The following is a 16668-nucleotide window of genomic DNA, read 5'->3' as shown; positions in this document are numbered from 1 at the left end:
TTGTTGTGGAAGCATGTATTATTTGGGAAATTACAAAGCATCTGTGTATGTATGAGCGATGTATGTAAGTCCTGTAATAATTTATGTTTAGAGTGATATGTATATTTTTGTATGCATCTGATATTGTGTACTATGTTTTGCTTTCAGTAAAAAATTAACGTGTTGTCAATAGTATTACTTGTTTTTTTTTTGAGTACTTATACCTCAAAATAAATAAATAAATAAATAAAATTAAAAAAACAGGCTACTTGTTTTTTTTTTCTTTTCTAAATGAGGAAAACTGGTATGTTGATATCATTTGTCGCCCTCTGCTGTCCACTCAGAAAAACAAAGAAGACATGAATTTTTGCCTGAACTCATACACAAGTTGACTCATGGAAAAGTCAAAGTATGTTTAGAAAAAGCTTCACTTAGACTTCAGAGCTGGCAGGTGAAACAAACAGAGTACTGAGTGAATTCCCACCCACCTCTGCAAGTTTTTTGCATGTACCTACCTCTGTTTAAATCTTAATGTACGGTATTTAGACAGAGGACGAGAATCAAGCCCTGATAATTCGTCTGTACATGTGGTTTAAGTGCTATGCTCTAAGGCTGTGCATTTCCCAGTTATGCTCCTGCAGTGCCTCTGTACTGAAAATCGGAGTGTTTTCAAATCTTTAATAAACCTCTTTTAAATAAATGAAGGGAATGTTAATTAGCTGAGTTGAGTGAGGGGCACATGGAGCAGCAATAACATGAAAGAATGTTTACTGACTATGCTGAGAGTGAAATCTTCCACCACCACTGCATCTCTTTGCGGTCACTTCCTCAGAGACTGAATATGATATCCATGAAGAAAAATAATACTAAAGACGTGAGTATCTTTAAAAGCCAGAGCAGGTCCTTCATTCTGCCTAAGCCTCTTTGCAGCGCTTGAGCCGGCTGAGCAGTACTTTAACAGCACAAACTTTAATGTACGAGTGTGAGTGTTTAAGAGGATTGCGACTGGTTAAGAAGGTTACTAAAGTGATCACTGCATGCCTGTCTGATGTTCATGGCAATGGGGATCTTATTTAGATGCCAGATGCCAGAATGAGTGATTCATCCACACGTGGAGTGCTGTAGGAGCCCACAGTGTAAGTATACATGTACATTTTATTTATTAATTCAAATCAAGACTAGTGGACCAAAGTGCTGTACATCATTAAGAAATAAATGAACATACACAGATGAGCCAAAAGTTTATGCTTAATATGCTGTTGGGCATACATGTGCCACCAAAACACCTCTGACCTGCTAAGGCATGGACTCTAAAAGACATACAGAGATACTCTATAATATCTCGCACCAAGACAGTAGCAGCAGATCCTGTAATTGAGTTCGGACTTGTTATTTCAGCGCATCCCATAGATGCTTGATCAGATAGAGATCTGGGGAGTTTGGAGGCTAGGACAACACCCTGAACTCTTCATTCCTCAAACCACCCCTTATCTACCCTGCTGAAATAGGTCACTGCCATCAGTGAATACCATTGGCTCAAAGGGGTCTGCAACGATGTTTAGGTAGATGGCACATGTCAAATTCACTTCTACACGAATACCCGTACTCAGAGATTCCCAGCAAAACATCACCCAGAGCATCATACTCCCTCCTCTGGCTTGTCTTTTTCCCACAGTGCATCCTGGTGTCATCACATCTCCAGGTAAACAGTGCAGCCACCCACATGATGTAAAAGAAAATAGGACTCATTGTCAGCGCTTTTCACAGTGGACCCGGGTTCACATGGACATTCTGACTGGACCATACACAGCAGACTATGGTGCAATGTGATGCAATGTGTGACATACTTCTCCTGTGCTGTAGCCTTTCTATCAGTTCGGACCAAACGAGATAGCCTGTTATCTGCAAGACTTTGGCACCCAACACTCACCCAATCATGGTGTGACCCCTGGTCACGAGTCCGTCCATCCATCCATCCATTTTCTAAGCCACTACTCCGTCAGGGTCGCTGTCCCAGCAGTCTTCGGGCGGAAGGCAGGATACACCCTGGACAGGTCGCCAGTCCATCGCAGGGAAGACAGAAAGACACAGACAGTCACTCACACCCAGGGGCAATGTAGCATGTCCAATTGGCCTGACTGCATGTCTTTGGACTGTGGGAGGAAACCCACACAGACACAGGGAGAACATGCAAACTCCACACAGAGAGGACCCCGGTCACCCGGCCAGGGAATCGAACCCAGGCCCTCCTTGCTGTGAGGCAACAGCGCTACCCACCACACCACCGTGCTGCCCCTATTTAAGAGTGAATTTAGTAAAATGCAAGAAACCTATTGATGTACACATATAATAGAGGTCAATGGGCAGGTGCTGTAGCAAATATGTTCTGAGTCATTTGTTTTTGTAAAAACAGAAATTGATGCCCAAAGTAATCAACCATCTACAGATAGAAATGGTAGATCATGTAATCCTGTAACAGGGTACTACTGAAAAGAGGCTAGAACTGCAGTGAATGGATCCCTTTCGTTGTGAGAAAACCATCCGAACTTTTATGATGGGAAAAGCCTAAACATATTTGCTGTAGTTTTATGCAGTTTGTCACAACATTGCATGCTGCTTCTGTTGTTGTTGTTGTCATTGACTGCATCACACAGAGCGTGCCTGGCTCCTGGCTTTGGTATGAGTCATGAAAGATTCATAGAGCACTCAACAGCACCAGTAATAATAGCCAGATTAGGGAGCAGCAGTGGACTGCAGGCTTATCTTTACTTACTGAAGCCAGAGAATGCAGCACACACGCTGATTTAAAAATAGTGCCACTGTTATTGTGCCCTCCCACACACACACACACACACACACACTCACACACAAACACACTGTGCTCATCCAAGTGAACTGAGTTCATAGTGTGGTGTTTGATCCACGTGCCGTCCACAGAGCCATCTGCTGCTGCAAGCAGATATGCACACAGTTTTAATCTGCTGCGGGGCGAACGAGCGTAGTGTACACTCACTTTACATACTGATGTGTTATGACACAAAATTATCCTCTCTCTCTCTCTCTCTCTCTCTCTCTCTCTCTCTCTCTCTCTCTCTATATATATATATATATATATATATATATATATATATATATATATATATATATATATATATATTTTCTCTCCTTCACACAAAATCTTACATCCTTATCTATTTCTCGCTTGCATCATTTCTGTCTCTCGCTCTTGTCCCCCACACAAGACCTTTCTCCCTCCCCCTCACTCTCTCACCAGCTGTCTTGCTTACCACCCTCACACAAAACCTTACTCCCTCGCCCTCTTTCTCTTGCCGTCTCTGTTTCTCACTCTTTTTGCTCCAACACAATACTCAACTCTTTCAATCCTCTTTCTTTTGCATGAGCTCTCTGTCTCTCCCTCATTCTTTTTCTCCCACCCACCCACAAAATGTAACCCCCTCACTCTTCTCTCTCTAATATCATCTAAGTCTCCTTTGTCCACCCCCCCCCCCATAATGTAACTCTTTTGGCCTTCTCTCTCTGACGTCACTCTCTCTTCCTCCACCACTAAACCATACTGCCTTGTCCAATCTCAGGTCTGTCTCACTCTCTTCCCCCTCACACAAAACTCAGCTCTCTTGGCCCTAACTCTCTCACATCATCTTTCTGTCGCTCACTCATTCTTTTCTCTCACCCACACAGAACTGTACCACCCCTTTCTCATACCATCTCTCTCTCTCTCTCTCTCTCCCCACACACAACAAAACTTAGCTCTCTTGGCTCTTCTCTCTCTCACTCTCTTTTTCTTCCCAACACAGAAAACTTGACTTTCTTGCCCCTCTCTTTCTCTGTCACTCACTTGTTTTTTCCCCTAATTCTTCTTCTTCTTTCGGCTGCTCCCTTTAGGGGTCGCCACAACGGATCATCTGCCTCCATCTTGCCCTATCCACTGCCTCCTCTACTTTTACACCAACCATCTCCATGTCCACCTTCACTACATCCATAAACCTTCTCTGAGGTCTACCCTTCTACCCAGCAGCTCCATCCCCAACATTCTTTGACCAATATATCCACTATTCCTCCTCAACACATGTCCAAACCATCTCAACCTGGCCTCTCTGGCTTTATCTCCAAACTGCTCCACCATCACTGTCCCTCTGATCTGCTCATTTCTAATCTTACTTGTTTTTTCCCCTACACAAAATCTGATTCCCTTGCCCCCCTTCGCTCTCACACATGCATCATCTCTCTGTCTCTTTCTGTCTTCTCCTACAGAATTTAACTCCCTCGCCCCCTCCCTCTCACATAATCTGTGTCTCTCAGTTTTTCACCCCCACACAAAACCTAACTCTCTCTCTCGCATCATCTCTCTGTCTCTCAACCTTTCTCTCTCCCACACAAAACCTAACACCTTCTTTCCTCTCTCTCTCTCTCTCTCTCTCTCTCTCTCTCTCTCTCTCTCTCGCATCATCTCTCTGTCTCTCAACCTTTCTCTCTCCCACACAAAACCTAACTCCTTCTTTCCTCTCTCTCTCTCTCTCTCTCTCTCTCGCATCATCTCTCTGTCTCTCAACCTTTCTCTCTCCCACACAAAACCTAACTCCTTCTTTCCTCTCTCTCTCTCTCGCATCATCTCTCTGTCTCTCAACCTTTTTCTCCCCCACACAAAACCTAACTCCTTCTTTCCCCTCTCTCCCTCTCTCTCTCTCTCTCTCTCTCTCTCTCTCTCTCTCTCGCATCATCTCTCTGTCTCTCAACCCCCCCCAAACCTTACTCACTCGCATCAGCTGTCTATCTCTACCCCCCCCCCCCCCCCAAACACCACCACCACCACCACCCCCACCCATCAAATGCACCCACACATGCACATCACCACATGCCCTCGCGCATCCTTCTCTGTCTCTCGAGGGATGGAGAGAGCAAGCGAGTGGCTGGAGAGATGAGATCAGGGATTTAGGAGAGCATAAAATTACATTCACACGTGCAGCTCGGCGTTACGTAATAAAGCCTGTCTGCCTGCCTGCTGCTGCACCGCGCGCGCTCCGCCTGGGCTGGAGGAGAGCGCGAGCAGTGAGCAGAGGAGCAAGATCGCTGGAGCTGCAGCCACAGAAACAAACCCACCATACAGCCAGCACGAGCATGCAGAAAACACCATCATCTGGGGCTATGGCCGCACAACTGGACCTTCTCACGAACAACAAGGGTGCTTAAGCTTCACGGAACCAGGCAAGAGGAGAAACTGCATCAGCTCATCTGACTCTGCCCACCTGGATGCTGTGTCTTTGCTGTTGGGATGCTAATGCTAAGGCTCAGATATGCGTAGCTTGCTGAACGGATTATTCTAACTGAAAGAGGACACATCTGCCATTCGAGGCTGTGTGGCGCCCCCTTTAGGCTGTGGCAGGATGAGGTCAGCGTGGCCGCTGGTGTGGGCAGTGTGTGGGCTGAGCGCGGGGGCTCCCCCTGCCCAAGGAGCATCAGTCAGCCCCATCCTGCTCGTGAGCACAATGGCCACGCCCACCGAGGAACAGACCACACCCACCGAGCCTCTCAACAGCAATGACACAGGTGAGAGAAAAGAGCATGAGTCACACATCACACAATCGCAGCAATTTTTTTTACACTGTTATAATATTACTTTATGTTATTTTTGTTGAAGCCACCAATACAATCTACTATATGGCTGGCCATAGATACTTATACTTTTTTACATATGACCATTAGTGTTTACAATTGGAATCAAATGTTCAGGTGTTGATTTTCTTAGACACTTCTAGACTTTTTAATGCAGAATGACTTCCTAATTGTCCTAATTCAACTAAACTGTTTAAATTAGCAAATTCACAGTAATCGTGCATGAAAATGCACAGAGGTTGATTCCTGTAGAGCAGGTACACAATCCTGGACCTGGTGATTTATCACGCTGCAGACTTTAGCTTAAACTCAAATCTAAGACACTTGATCCAGGTAATGAAGGGCTTCAGACATCTCAATTTTAGTGCCAGGTGCATTGGATCTGAGCTCTCCGGGGTGGTATATCTCCAGGACCACGACTGAGCACCATTGCTGTAAGGGATGTGTATGCATTTTCATCAAACACAACATCCATCCATCCACACATTCATACATACATACATACATACATACATACATACATATGAGTATATATATATACACACTACTCAGAAAAAGTTAGGGATATTTGGCTTACGGGTGAAATTTATGGAAAACGTAAAAAGTTCTCGCTGCAGTAATTTTATATCATGAAAGTAGAGCATTTAAGCAGAAGCATGCAATTGTGATTTCCTTGTCTCAAACAATTTATTGAAACAAAAGCCAACTACAGTGGTGGGTGTACCCCAACAAAAAATGTCAATGTCTCATTAACTTGTCATGTTCCCTTGAGCGTCAATTACAGCTGACAACGACGTCTCACGCTGTTCTCAAGTCGACTTATTGTCTGCTGAGGCATGGCATCCCACTCTTATTGAAGGACGGCCCTCAGGTCATTGAGGTTCTGAGTTACAAGCCTCTACACGGCGACTCAGCTGATCCCATAAGTTTTCTATGGGATTCAGGTCTGGAGAAAGTGCAGGCTGCTCCATTTGGGGTACCCCAGTCTCCAGAAGCCGTTCCCTAATGATGCGACCTCGATGAGCTTCACTGTCATGCATGAAGATGAAATTAGGCCTGTGTTATTCATGCAGAGGCACAATGACTGGATTATTGAGTATGGATTATAGTAATATGGGCTTGTCACTGTCCCATTCACAAAGTGTAGGGCAGTTCTGTATTGACTACATACACCTGCCCACACTGTAACACCACCACCACCACCTCACCGTTAAGCTCCTTGTTAGAGAACAGCAAGTTGTGCAAAAAGTACTGAAACACTGAACAGCTGGACATGAGCATTCAAAGGTTTAGAGAAGGTCACATTAAATTGAGAGGGGGAGGAGCGGAGGGTAGCACTGTTGCCTTACAGCAAGAAGGGCCTGGGTTCGATTCCCTGGCTGGGTGACCAGGGTGTGGAGTTTGCTTGTTCGCCCCGTGTCTGCGTGGCTTTCCTCCGGGTACTCCGGTCAGGCCAATTGGACATGCTGAATTGCCCCTGTGTGTGACTGTGCGTGTGTATGTATGTCTGTCTGCCCTGCAATGGACTGGTGACCTGTCCAGTGTGTATCCTGCCTTCCGCCCAATGACAGCTGGGATAGGCTCCAGCACCCCCATGACCCTGAGGGAGAAGCGGCTTAGAAAATGTGTGTGTGTGTGTGTGTGTGTGCATATATATATATATATATATATATATATATATATTTTTTTTTTTTTTTTCCACTGTTGTTGAAACAAAATCTCATATCCCCATTTTTAATGACATAATTTAAAAATATCTGTTGCCCTTTACATTGTATTAAAATTTCATGATGAATAGATCAAAGGTGATCCCAAAATGACTTGCTTTGCCCTCATGCCTTCACAACACATTCCACAGTTCTCCTTTTATTAAAGTGAATGTGTAAATCCTTGACATTGATCATTTTAATAATCTCTTTTAGTAGTATATTGCCTCTAGAGATTAAAATCTATGATCTTTTTTATATCATGATGACTACCATTAATCTCGGGTGCTTTGCAGCAGTCATTCATCTGATGATCAAGCGTAACACATCCCCACCTTTTAATATTAAGTATTAATAGGTTTTATAAGTATGTACATAATAGGTTTTGACATTTGCAGAAACACTTTGGCTGAAAATAATTAGCACACACAATCAGCATATGCAGCCATGAATTGCCCAGAAGTGTAAAAGGGAAGAAGCACGCCAGGCATTTTATTACATACATTTACATTTCTGTTCAGCTCTTTGCTCAGTGTGGGATTTTATAATTACATAAGACACTGTAGCTTACTGTCATGTGGTTTCTTCTGTTTGTGTCAGCGCTGTATTACACGATGTGAGGAACTGTGCACAAGACACTTTGAGCAATATTTTTAGTAGCACACTTCTCCCTCACCTGTGCTCAGAAAAGCCTAGATGGAACATGTCTGTGGGATGGCTTGAATATGTTCCAGCTGTGAGTGTTTATAATCGGGGCTCTCAGTGGGAAAGATGAATTTTTGATGAAGTAGCTCATATTTATTTAATCAGGTGCCATTCCCAGAGTGAGGACTCTTCTTTACTGAAAAGGAGATTGAACAGTGAGTTGGAGTTATATAAGCAACAGTAACATTGCTAAAACAAATCGTTGCTGTCAGAAGAAAACCTCATATTTCCAAAATGGTAACTTTACAGGAGAAGGAAAAAACCTACATTACATTTAATGTAAGTCAATGGAACCAGACATCTTTCCAAGTCATTTTGGGCAGTTTCTTTTGGTCCATTTATCATGGAATTTACACACAATATGCAGAGTAACAGGCATTTTCACATTATGCTAAAAACTGAAAAACGTCAAAAACGGAGATACGAGGTTATAATATGAGGATACGAGGATACAATATGTTATGATATTCGTGATTTACATGCATTGTCTGTATTTCTAGAGCACTTTTTATAGAATTCTGCTACATTCCACATAACCCAAGGGTTCAGATGTAAACAAAGTTATTTAGAGTGGTTTGATGTGAAATCAAATAGAATAGAATAATCTATCGACTCAGATTTCTCTACAGCGGTGCTGATAGGAACCATGGGTCATAATGTTAACAACACAAATCTAGCCATTTCTGTTCTATTCAAAACAACAGTGAACGTACATATGATGTTTGAGTTTTCATATATGATGATTATTGTACTAAAATAATGGAAAAACATTTTCTTTGAGGACTATATTGCCTGACAACATCCAGCAACATATCATATCTATTCTGAATCCTGAAGATGTTCACAAAAATCACAATATTACATTTTTGCCATGTCACTCACTCCTAGTACCTGCCAAGTCATCAACTGAAGATCAATCATAAAAGCAATCCACTATAAACATCCTGCAGCCTTAATTTCCAGAGAACAGTATTGCCTGATCATGTTTGTTGCAAAAAATGAAGGAGAGGGAACATGCTTCAGTCAGTTTCAAATCAAATAAGCATGCATCAAATACAAATCAGTCATTTCCCTCTTGCAGATCTAATTCGCACTGGATCATGGCAAGGTAAGAGTTACTGCTGTCAGTCAAGCTATAAGCGCTCAGCAAACCTCTCAATCGCTGTAATTGGTTTTAGTATGATTTAATATACTAAATGCTTGAATGGAGCAATTTCAGACCATAAAGCAAGAGTGAAGCATACCCAGACAAACTATAGTGAACATAAACATCTGAACTCAATGCTCCTTGTTAGACATGTAGCAACAATCCAGGTCAGATCTAAACATATGCTGTAATTACTGGCCTTGAGTGCCAAACTTAATAAGAAATGTCATTTGGGAGATTGGATTCCGCTTGACTTGGTGATTTGTTTTGCAATGCAAAATGCTGGCATGTGGTGTGAGTCACGAGAGGAGTTGTGGGTCTGTTAAGTGTGGGTCTCACAGCGTGATTGCACTGTATATACACACACACACACTCACAGAGATATAACATTAGGCATCCAAAGCTCTTGCTAGCCAAATATAACCAGTTGACTGGCATAAGAATTAAAGGGGAATTCCACAGATTTTTCATCATTTCTGCATAATTGAATAGCTGAGATGTAAACAAGGTCATTCACAGTAGTTTCATGTAAAATGACTCTGATGGTGATGGGAACCAGGGGTCACAATGTCGATGAAGAAAACAAATGAATAACCAGTGAACTTACTTGTCATATATTATAAAATCATAAAAGTTTTCTTTGGGGACTATTTTGCCTTACAACACCTGGCAGGTACCCTCTGCCTTGATTGTACTTTTATAAATATGTTTTCTGTCAAAACATTATCTCACTACTGTCGTAAAACAATGCCTCAGGCATCAGGTGAGATATTTGTATTTTCAGGACTAACTTTATGCGATGTAGTTTTTAGAGACATTCAGCTCGTCAGTTCCTCTCACCACCACTGTGAACTCTGACTCGATAAATATCCCCAGAATGGAGCATTTCACCTCAAAGTACAGAGTCGGATCAGTTTCAGACATAAAAACACATGTGACATGCACTTTACCAAGTACCAGTGCATAGGGACCCCTTGACTTCTGTGAGCATCACACAACCGTACACCCTTCAAAATAAAGGTGCCAAAAAGCCTTCCTTAGAGCAATGCCACAGAGAAACTTTCCAAAGGACAGTTATTTAAAGAACACTGTTAATGGGATGTGTGAGTGTGACTGACCTTTTTAAAGTTTAAAGAACGAAAGGATCTACACCAATTAGAGAACTATGTAAGACATTTACTTTTTGTGTTTTGAGTGTAGCTGTACTTACACTCTCAGAAAAAAGGGGCCAAACTGTCACTGGGGCGGTACCCCTTTCGTCACTGGGGTGGTACCCTCAAGGGTACATCTCAGTACCTTTAGTCAGGGAACATAACTGAACCATAATCCATTGATATTTTCTAAGTTGTCTGACTCCACACACCCCTTGTCGTCTCCAGGCTTTTATTTTATTGTTCTGTTTTAAAACATTAGGTTATGAAAAGATACAAATATGTACTTAATCTAAGATCTGCAGATGGTGGCCTTCTACGGATACCCTCTGTGAAATCCAGAAAACATGGAGAGGCCTCTTTCAGTAATAATGCTTCTAAACTCTGGAACTCAATTCCACTTTTTACTAGAAAGTCAAGCTCAGTGCTCACTTTTAAGAAGCACCTAAAAACGTATCTCTTTAAATTAGCCTTTAATTAAAACTGAATGTCTCATGGTGTTTATCTTTATCTTGTAATTTAATCTTCTTCATTTTCTTCTGATTCTAATTAAATACTAATGATCTCTTCTATAACTATGTTTTATCACCTGTCTGTAAAGCACTTTGAGCTGCCATCGGCATGAAACGTGCTATATAAATAAAACTGCTATTATTATTTATTACTATTAATTATTATTTTTCCACTGGAAAAAACTTATTTAAGGTTCACAATTGTCCACAGGTGGCTTGAGCTGTGTGTCTCTGCTTCCTCCACGGAGGGGATCCTACTATGTGGAGCAAGGCACCGGGGTGTCTGTAGGATCAATTCTGGTGTTCTGGTGCCGGGAGGGCTACCAGCTGGTGGGCAGTGAGAAGATCACGTGCATTGTGCGTGCAGGTGTCCCTCGCTGGAGCAACTACCTGCCTGTCTGTGAGAGTAAGACAGTTAGTTTCAGTCTGAAGTGAATTCAGTGTGAGTGTTTGACTGATCTGGGTGCTGTTAAGCTGGGTGGAATGTTGAGAATAGATTTTAAAAATTAACCTGCATACATGATTTCCCTCTCAGGCATCCCAAAGCCAGATGACCAGGGTCTGCGCATGGCCCTGCTGGTGTCTGTGGTCAGTGGAGTGGTCATCCTGGTCATGACTGTGTCCTTCATTGTGTGTTGCATCCAGGAGCACATGAGTAAAAAGAAGGAGAAAAATCGATCAGGGAGAAGCAGGTTAGAAACCGGTTTATTCATGCAACAAGAGTAGATACAGGGCATCATGAGTTAAAGAAATAATCCAGCAATTTTCAAACAAATATCTGTCTGGTGCTGCATATGGTTAATAACCCTGGATTTTAATTTTCACAGACAATACGTTTCCCTGTACTTAGGGAATGAACAGGAAACGGGTTTATAATATTTATAATAGAAGCCAATGGACAGTTGCTTCATCATCTGCATGTTGGCTTCTTTTTGGTGTGCTTTGAGGCAATTGATTGTATGTTCTTTAACTAATTATTAAGTACTCTTTAAAGCCACGTCTGAAAATTGCAGCCATTGACCATTAAAATATACACCACTCATCAGAAATCTGGGATGGAAAATATCGGAGTAAATGTGCTTGTGTTATTATATTTACATAGTATTGAAATTGAAAACTTGTACTTTATTCAATTGCATTACCAAGAGAAAAACACTTTTTTTAATTCCTTAAATTTTGATTTAGCCAGTCAGTCAAGCTCTCATTCATTGGATTTCATTATTTGTATTAAAACATCCAAGCAAATTTATTTCACTGAAAAGTGAACCCACCCAGAACTACGCTAATCTGTCTTAGTCTTAGGATTATTCACCACACCACCGAAGAAAACTTTTTTATTTATTTATTAAAATAAATAAAACTTTTTACTTTTATACAAGTATATTTTTGCTGCTACACTTCTCCTTGCCAGATTTTGACAGTCTTTGTAAAACCTTTGCAATTCTTTTGTAATTTTTCTGTACTTCAGAAATGCCCCAGTGTTTAGTGCTTAGTGTTTTATTTAATTATCATGCGCACTTTAGATCAAATCACTGTTTGTTGTATTCATTATTGCACAGGAGAAGAGAAAAACGCCGTTCAAGATCCCGAAGGAGTCCATCCTGGTTGGTGAGAGAGGAGCTGGACTGGGAAGCTTTCCCGCCTCCAAAAATCTTCAACGTATCCCAGCGTTTTGAGCGACCAGTGCCCCCTGGTAGCCCTCTTTACCCTGGAGTCACCAGAGGCTACGAGAACAGAGGGTATGAGAGGTGAGGTGGTTGTTTCATAGAGAAACACCTCACCTGTAGATAAACCTTCACATGTGTTTGTGTTATGTGTACATGTTTCAAATAATGCATGATTCCTTATGTACTTATTGTACAGTGCTGTGAAAATGTATTTGCCCCTCACCTGTTTTCTTTTATTGTTGCTAATTTGTCACATTTAAATGTCTCAGATCATCCAGCTAATGGTTGTGCCGCCCTTGGCAGTAACACCTGCAGTTTAACATTTGCGATAACTTGTGATGAGTCTGCTACATTGCTGTGGAGGAGTTCTGGCCCACTCTTCTTCTCAGAATTGTTTTAATTCAGCTACATTGGAGGATCTCAAGCATGAACTGTTCATTTAAGGTTTTCCCACAGCAATGGGGTTCAAGTCAGCACTTTAATTTTGAAACCTTAATTTTGTTTCTTTTAAGCCATTCACAGGTGCACTTATCCGTTTTGGATCACTGGGTACCCAACCTTCCCCAAAACCTAACCCTAACCCTTGCCTTAATCCTAACCCTTACATGTTTTATGTTCCTGAAAATCCATTGAGTGTTTGTTTGATCTAAAAGGACCACACAAAAAAAGGTGTCACCGATCATTGTCCAGCTGCATAACCCAACTGTTCATGAGCTTTAGGTCACAGACTGACGTGTGGACATTCTCCTTCAGGATTTTCTGATAGAGAGTAGAATTCTTGGTTTCATCAGTTATGACAAGTCATTCAGGTCCTGCAGAAGCAAACCAACCCCAGACTGGTGGGCAGTGCTGTCGCCTCACAGTAAGATGGGCCTGGGTTCGATTCCCCAGCCGGGCAACCGGGGTCCTCTATGTGCTGAGTTAGCATGTTCTCCCCGTGTCTGCTTGGGTTTCCTCCGGGTTCTCCGTTTTCCTCCCACAGTCCAAAGACATGCAGACAGGCCAATTGGACATGCTAAATTGCCCCTATGTGTGAGTGACTGTCTGTGTCTGTCTGCCCTGCGATGGACTGGTGACCTGTCCAGGGTGTATCCTGCCTTCCGCCCGAAGACCGCTGGGATAGGCTCCAGCACCCCGCCGCGACCCTGAGGGAGAAGCGGCTTAGAAAATGGATGGATGGTTTGTGCCTTGCAGCTCTCCCATGACTGCCATTTTTGGCCCGTGTAGATTGTGGAAAACATGTAATTTGACCTCAACTGAGGCAATTAAGGCCTGCAGTTCTTTAGACATTAGCCTGGGTTCTTTTGCAACCTCCTGGATGAGTCATCGATGCGGTCTTGGTGAAATTGTGGTAAGCCGGCTGCTCCCAGGAAGGTTCACCACTGTTCCAGGTCTTCTCCATTTGTGGATAATCGCTCTCACTGTGGCCCCAGAGTTTTAGCAATGGCTCTGTAACCCTTTCCAGCCTGTCAGACTTCAATTCATTTGTTTCGCATCTGTATTTGAATCTCTTTAGAACGTAGCGTCTAGGCTGTGGGAAGACCTTAAATGAACAGTTCATGCTTGAGATCCTCCAAGGTAGCTGCTTCACATGGCCAGACAGGTTCTATTTAAGCGATGCTTAGATTCAACAGGGCTGCGAGTAATCATGCCTGGGTGTGGCCAATGAAGTTGAACGCTATGGGCAGTTGAATGTGTTTGAATGTTTAATTTAGTAGATTACTTTTTCACATAGGGCCAGGTAGGGCTGAACAGCATTTTTCCTTTAATAAATGAAAAAAAAAAAAAAAAAAAAAAATATATATATATATATATATATATATATATATATATATATATACATACATATATATATATATATATATATATATATATATATATATATATATATATAAAGATAGCTTTTTGTGTTTATTTACGTTATCTTAGACTAACATTGAAAGTAGTTTGATGACGTAAAACATTCAAGTGTGACAAATCTGCAAAAATAGGAGAAATGGGGAAGGGGGCAAATACTTTTCCACAGCAATGTATGTTCCAAATCTCATATCCACTTTCCTTAATCACAGGAGTCAAGAGAGCCTGCTGAGGAGCCCTCATCCTGGTGTTTATCACACAGACAGCCAGGTCTACCCTCATCTGGTTCTCCAGAGGGTCCAAACAGCTCCAAACCCTCAGTCTAGCCCCACAACCCCAGTCTACCTGCACGTCTCCACTCCTCCCAATGCCAAGGCTCAGCGCCGCCCCCCTGTTACCCGTCCATAGACTGATAATGACACCATCATAAACAAATTGTTCTAATGACTGCCCACGCTGGATGTGGCCATGGCAACTGTACTTAGACACTCACAAAAGCAATGGAGAGATTTTCCTGCCCAACTGGGCATGGAGACTAAAATGGTCCCTGTGACCTGGAGAAGCACTTTGTTTTTTTCTACTGTCAAATCTATTTAAAGTCTTTTAAATGTAAATAATTTTCGATTCCAAAAATATATTGTATATATTATATATCCCATTTGTGGGAGTGCATGTTTTATGTTAATTTCTGATTAAATATTTCAATGCAAAATCTTTTAGCTACTAACTGTAAATACAGCCAAAAACTGTAAATATTCTATATTTAGAACAGCTTTAGATTCAAAGACATTTTAGTTTGAAATACTTAACCTGCCTCTCTCTGGTTGATTCTGTGTTTGGTGTCAACTGTGGTGGGACACTGAATTCGTTTTCTTGAAGCACTCTTTGTGAAAAGTGTAAAATGTATGTTGTGAACAACTGACCAAATATTTATTATATAAAAATTGTCCCACTAAAAAGTTTAAGCTTTGTATTTTCAAGTGTGATTTTTCATAAAGTGATGTTGTCCATATACTTGTTATATTGCTGCCATTGCACACTTATAAGCTACCTGAATAAAACACAGTGATTACTTTCAAATGTCTGTTTATCTATTTTATTTATATTCTCTATACATATTTGAATACTGAATTATAATAATTTGCTCATATGAAATCTTATTGACTGTAGGAGGACGGGTTCCCCTTCTGAGTCTTAGCTCATCTCAAGGTTTCTTCCTCTTTTAGGGAGTTTTTCCTTGCCACCGTCGCCGCTCATGGGGGCTCGGACCCGGATTTTCTTTTCTTTCTGTAACACTGATTGTTCTGTAAAGCTGCTTTGTGACAACACCTGTTGTAAAAAGCGCTATATAAATAAATTTTGCTTGCTTGCTATTGAAATGGGAGGCACCTGGTGATTTGGGTAAAATCTGTGGGTAGTATTGGAAATGTGTTCAGTGGTCCGTTGCCAACATTCAAATACTTCACATAGAGACTATATTATAAACAGATAAGGACAGAGAGGACAGTATGGCTGAAAATAAATAAGACAGGAGAAAATCTTTACACATAACTTAATATTTATCAGTGTTGCTCAGCTTTTGTTCTGCCTGACATACCTTTTAAAATGGCTAAGTGGGAAAAACAAATTAGAATAGAAAAGCCGCATTAACGTTTAGCACAAAAGTGATATTATGTGAAATGCAAATAAAAACATAACCAGAAAGTAGAGATTTATAAATTTGCTTTGACCTCTATTTAAACAAAACATGACATTTATTATTAAAGACAAGATATTTAGAACGTCATTGCTTTTGTAAATATATGCTCATTCTGAAATTTAACCCCTGCAATAGGTCTTAAAAAGTTGAATCGGGCCAATCTAATACTAGAATAGTTGTGAAATATATGTAATGTCCAGAAATGCAGCTGGTCTGATGCTGGTCTGCCCAATCAACCTTTCAGGTTGTTTAAGGAAATAACACACTTTATGTTCTCCAGTCCTGTCCAGGGTGTATCCTGCCTTCCACCCGATGACCGCTGGGATAGGCTCCAGCACCCCGCCTGCGACCCTGAGGGAGAAAGAGCTTAGAAAATGGATGGATGGATGGATGTTCTCCAGGTTAACAAAGGAAAGCACCATACAGACTGTTCCCAGGGTAAAGCATAAGGGTTCTGGGCCATATTATGATATCATGCTTTTGTACTGCATTAATGAAAAACAGCTCACACTGAATTTACACCTTTTCTGTTGTAATTAGTATTTCACACACTGTCCCAATATTTTTGGAACTGAGGTTTGTTTTTGAGAGTGTTTAATGCCTCTAAAGATGTT

The 16668-nt window shown here is 41.5% G+C and overlaps 1 protein-coding gene across 2 annotated transcripts; it reads left to right on the top strand.

Annotated features, from left to right (window-relative positions):
* Nucleotides 1-4804: 4804 nt before the first annotated feature.
* On the top strand, nucleotides 4805-15435 carry si:ch211-242e8.1. Of its 2 annotated transcripts, none has more exons than XM_017695918.2 (5): nucleotides 4805-5544; nucleotides 11043-11237; nucleotides 11367-11523; nucleotides 12391-12579; nucleotides 14568-15435. In XM_017695918.2, the coding sequence occupies exons 1-5, from the start codon at nucleotides 5382-5384 to the stop codon at nucleotides 14761-14763; spliced, it is 900 nt and encodes a 299-aa protein (XP_017551407.1). In that variant the 5' UTR covers nucleotides 4805-5381; the 3' UTR covers nucleotides 14764-15435. The 2 variants fall into 2 exon arrangements, with proteins under 2 accessions (XP_017551407.1, XP_017551499.1); XM_017696010.2 differs by having other exon boundaries at nucleotides 4807-5544; nucleotides 12391-12570.
* The last annotated feature ends 1233 nt before the right edge of the window (nucleotides 15436-16668 follow it).

This window comes from Pygocentrus nattereri, chromosome 7 (genome assembly GCF_015220715.1).
Source record: "Pygocentrus nattereri isolate fPygNat1 chromosome 7, fPygNat1.pri, whole genome shotgun sequence".
NCBI lineage: Eukaryota > Metazoa > Chordata > Actinopteri > Characiformes > Serrasalmidae > Pygocentrus > Pygocentrus nattereri.
Note: the sequence above shows the minus strand (reverse complement) of the source record. Positions and strands in the feature narration are given on the sequence as shown.

Excerpts from the sequence above, each read along its gene's own strand:
- si:ch211-242e8.1 (XM_017695918.2), top strand. The coding sequence starts at position 5,382 with ATGAGGTCAGCGTGGCCGCTGGTGTGGGCAGTGTGTGGGCTGAGCGCG. Across the intron at positions 5,545-11,042 it reads TCTCAACAGCAATGACACAG|GTGGCTTGAGCTGTGTGTCT; the intron begins GTGAGAGAAAAG and ends AATTGTCCACAG. Across the intron at positions 11,524-12,390 it reads AATCGATCAGGGAGAAGCAG|GAGAAGAGAAAAACGCCGTT; the intron begins GTTAGAAACCGG and ends ATTATTGCACAG.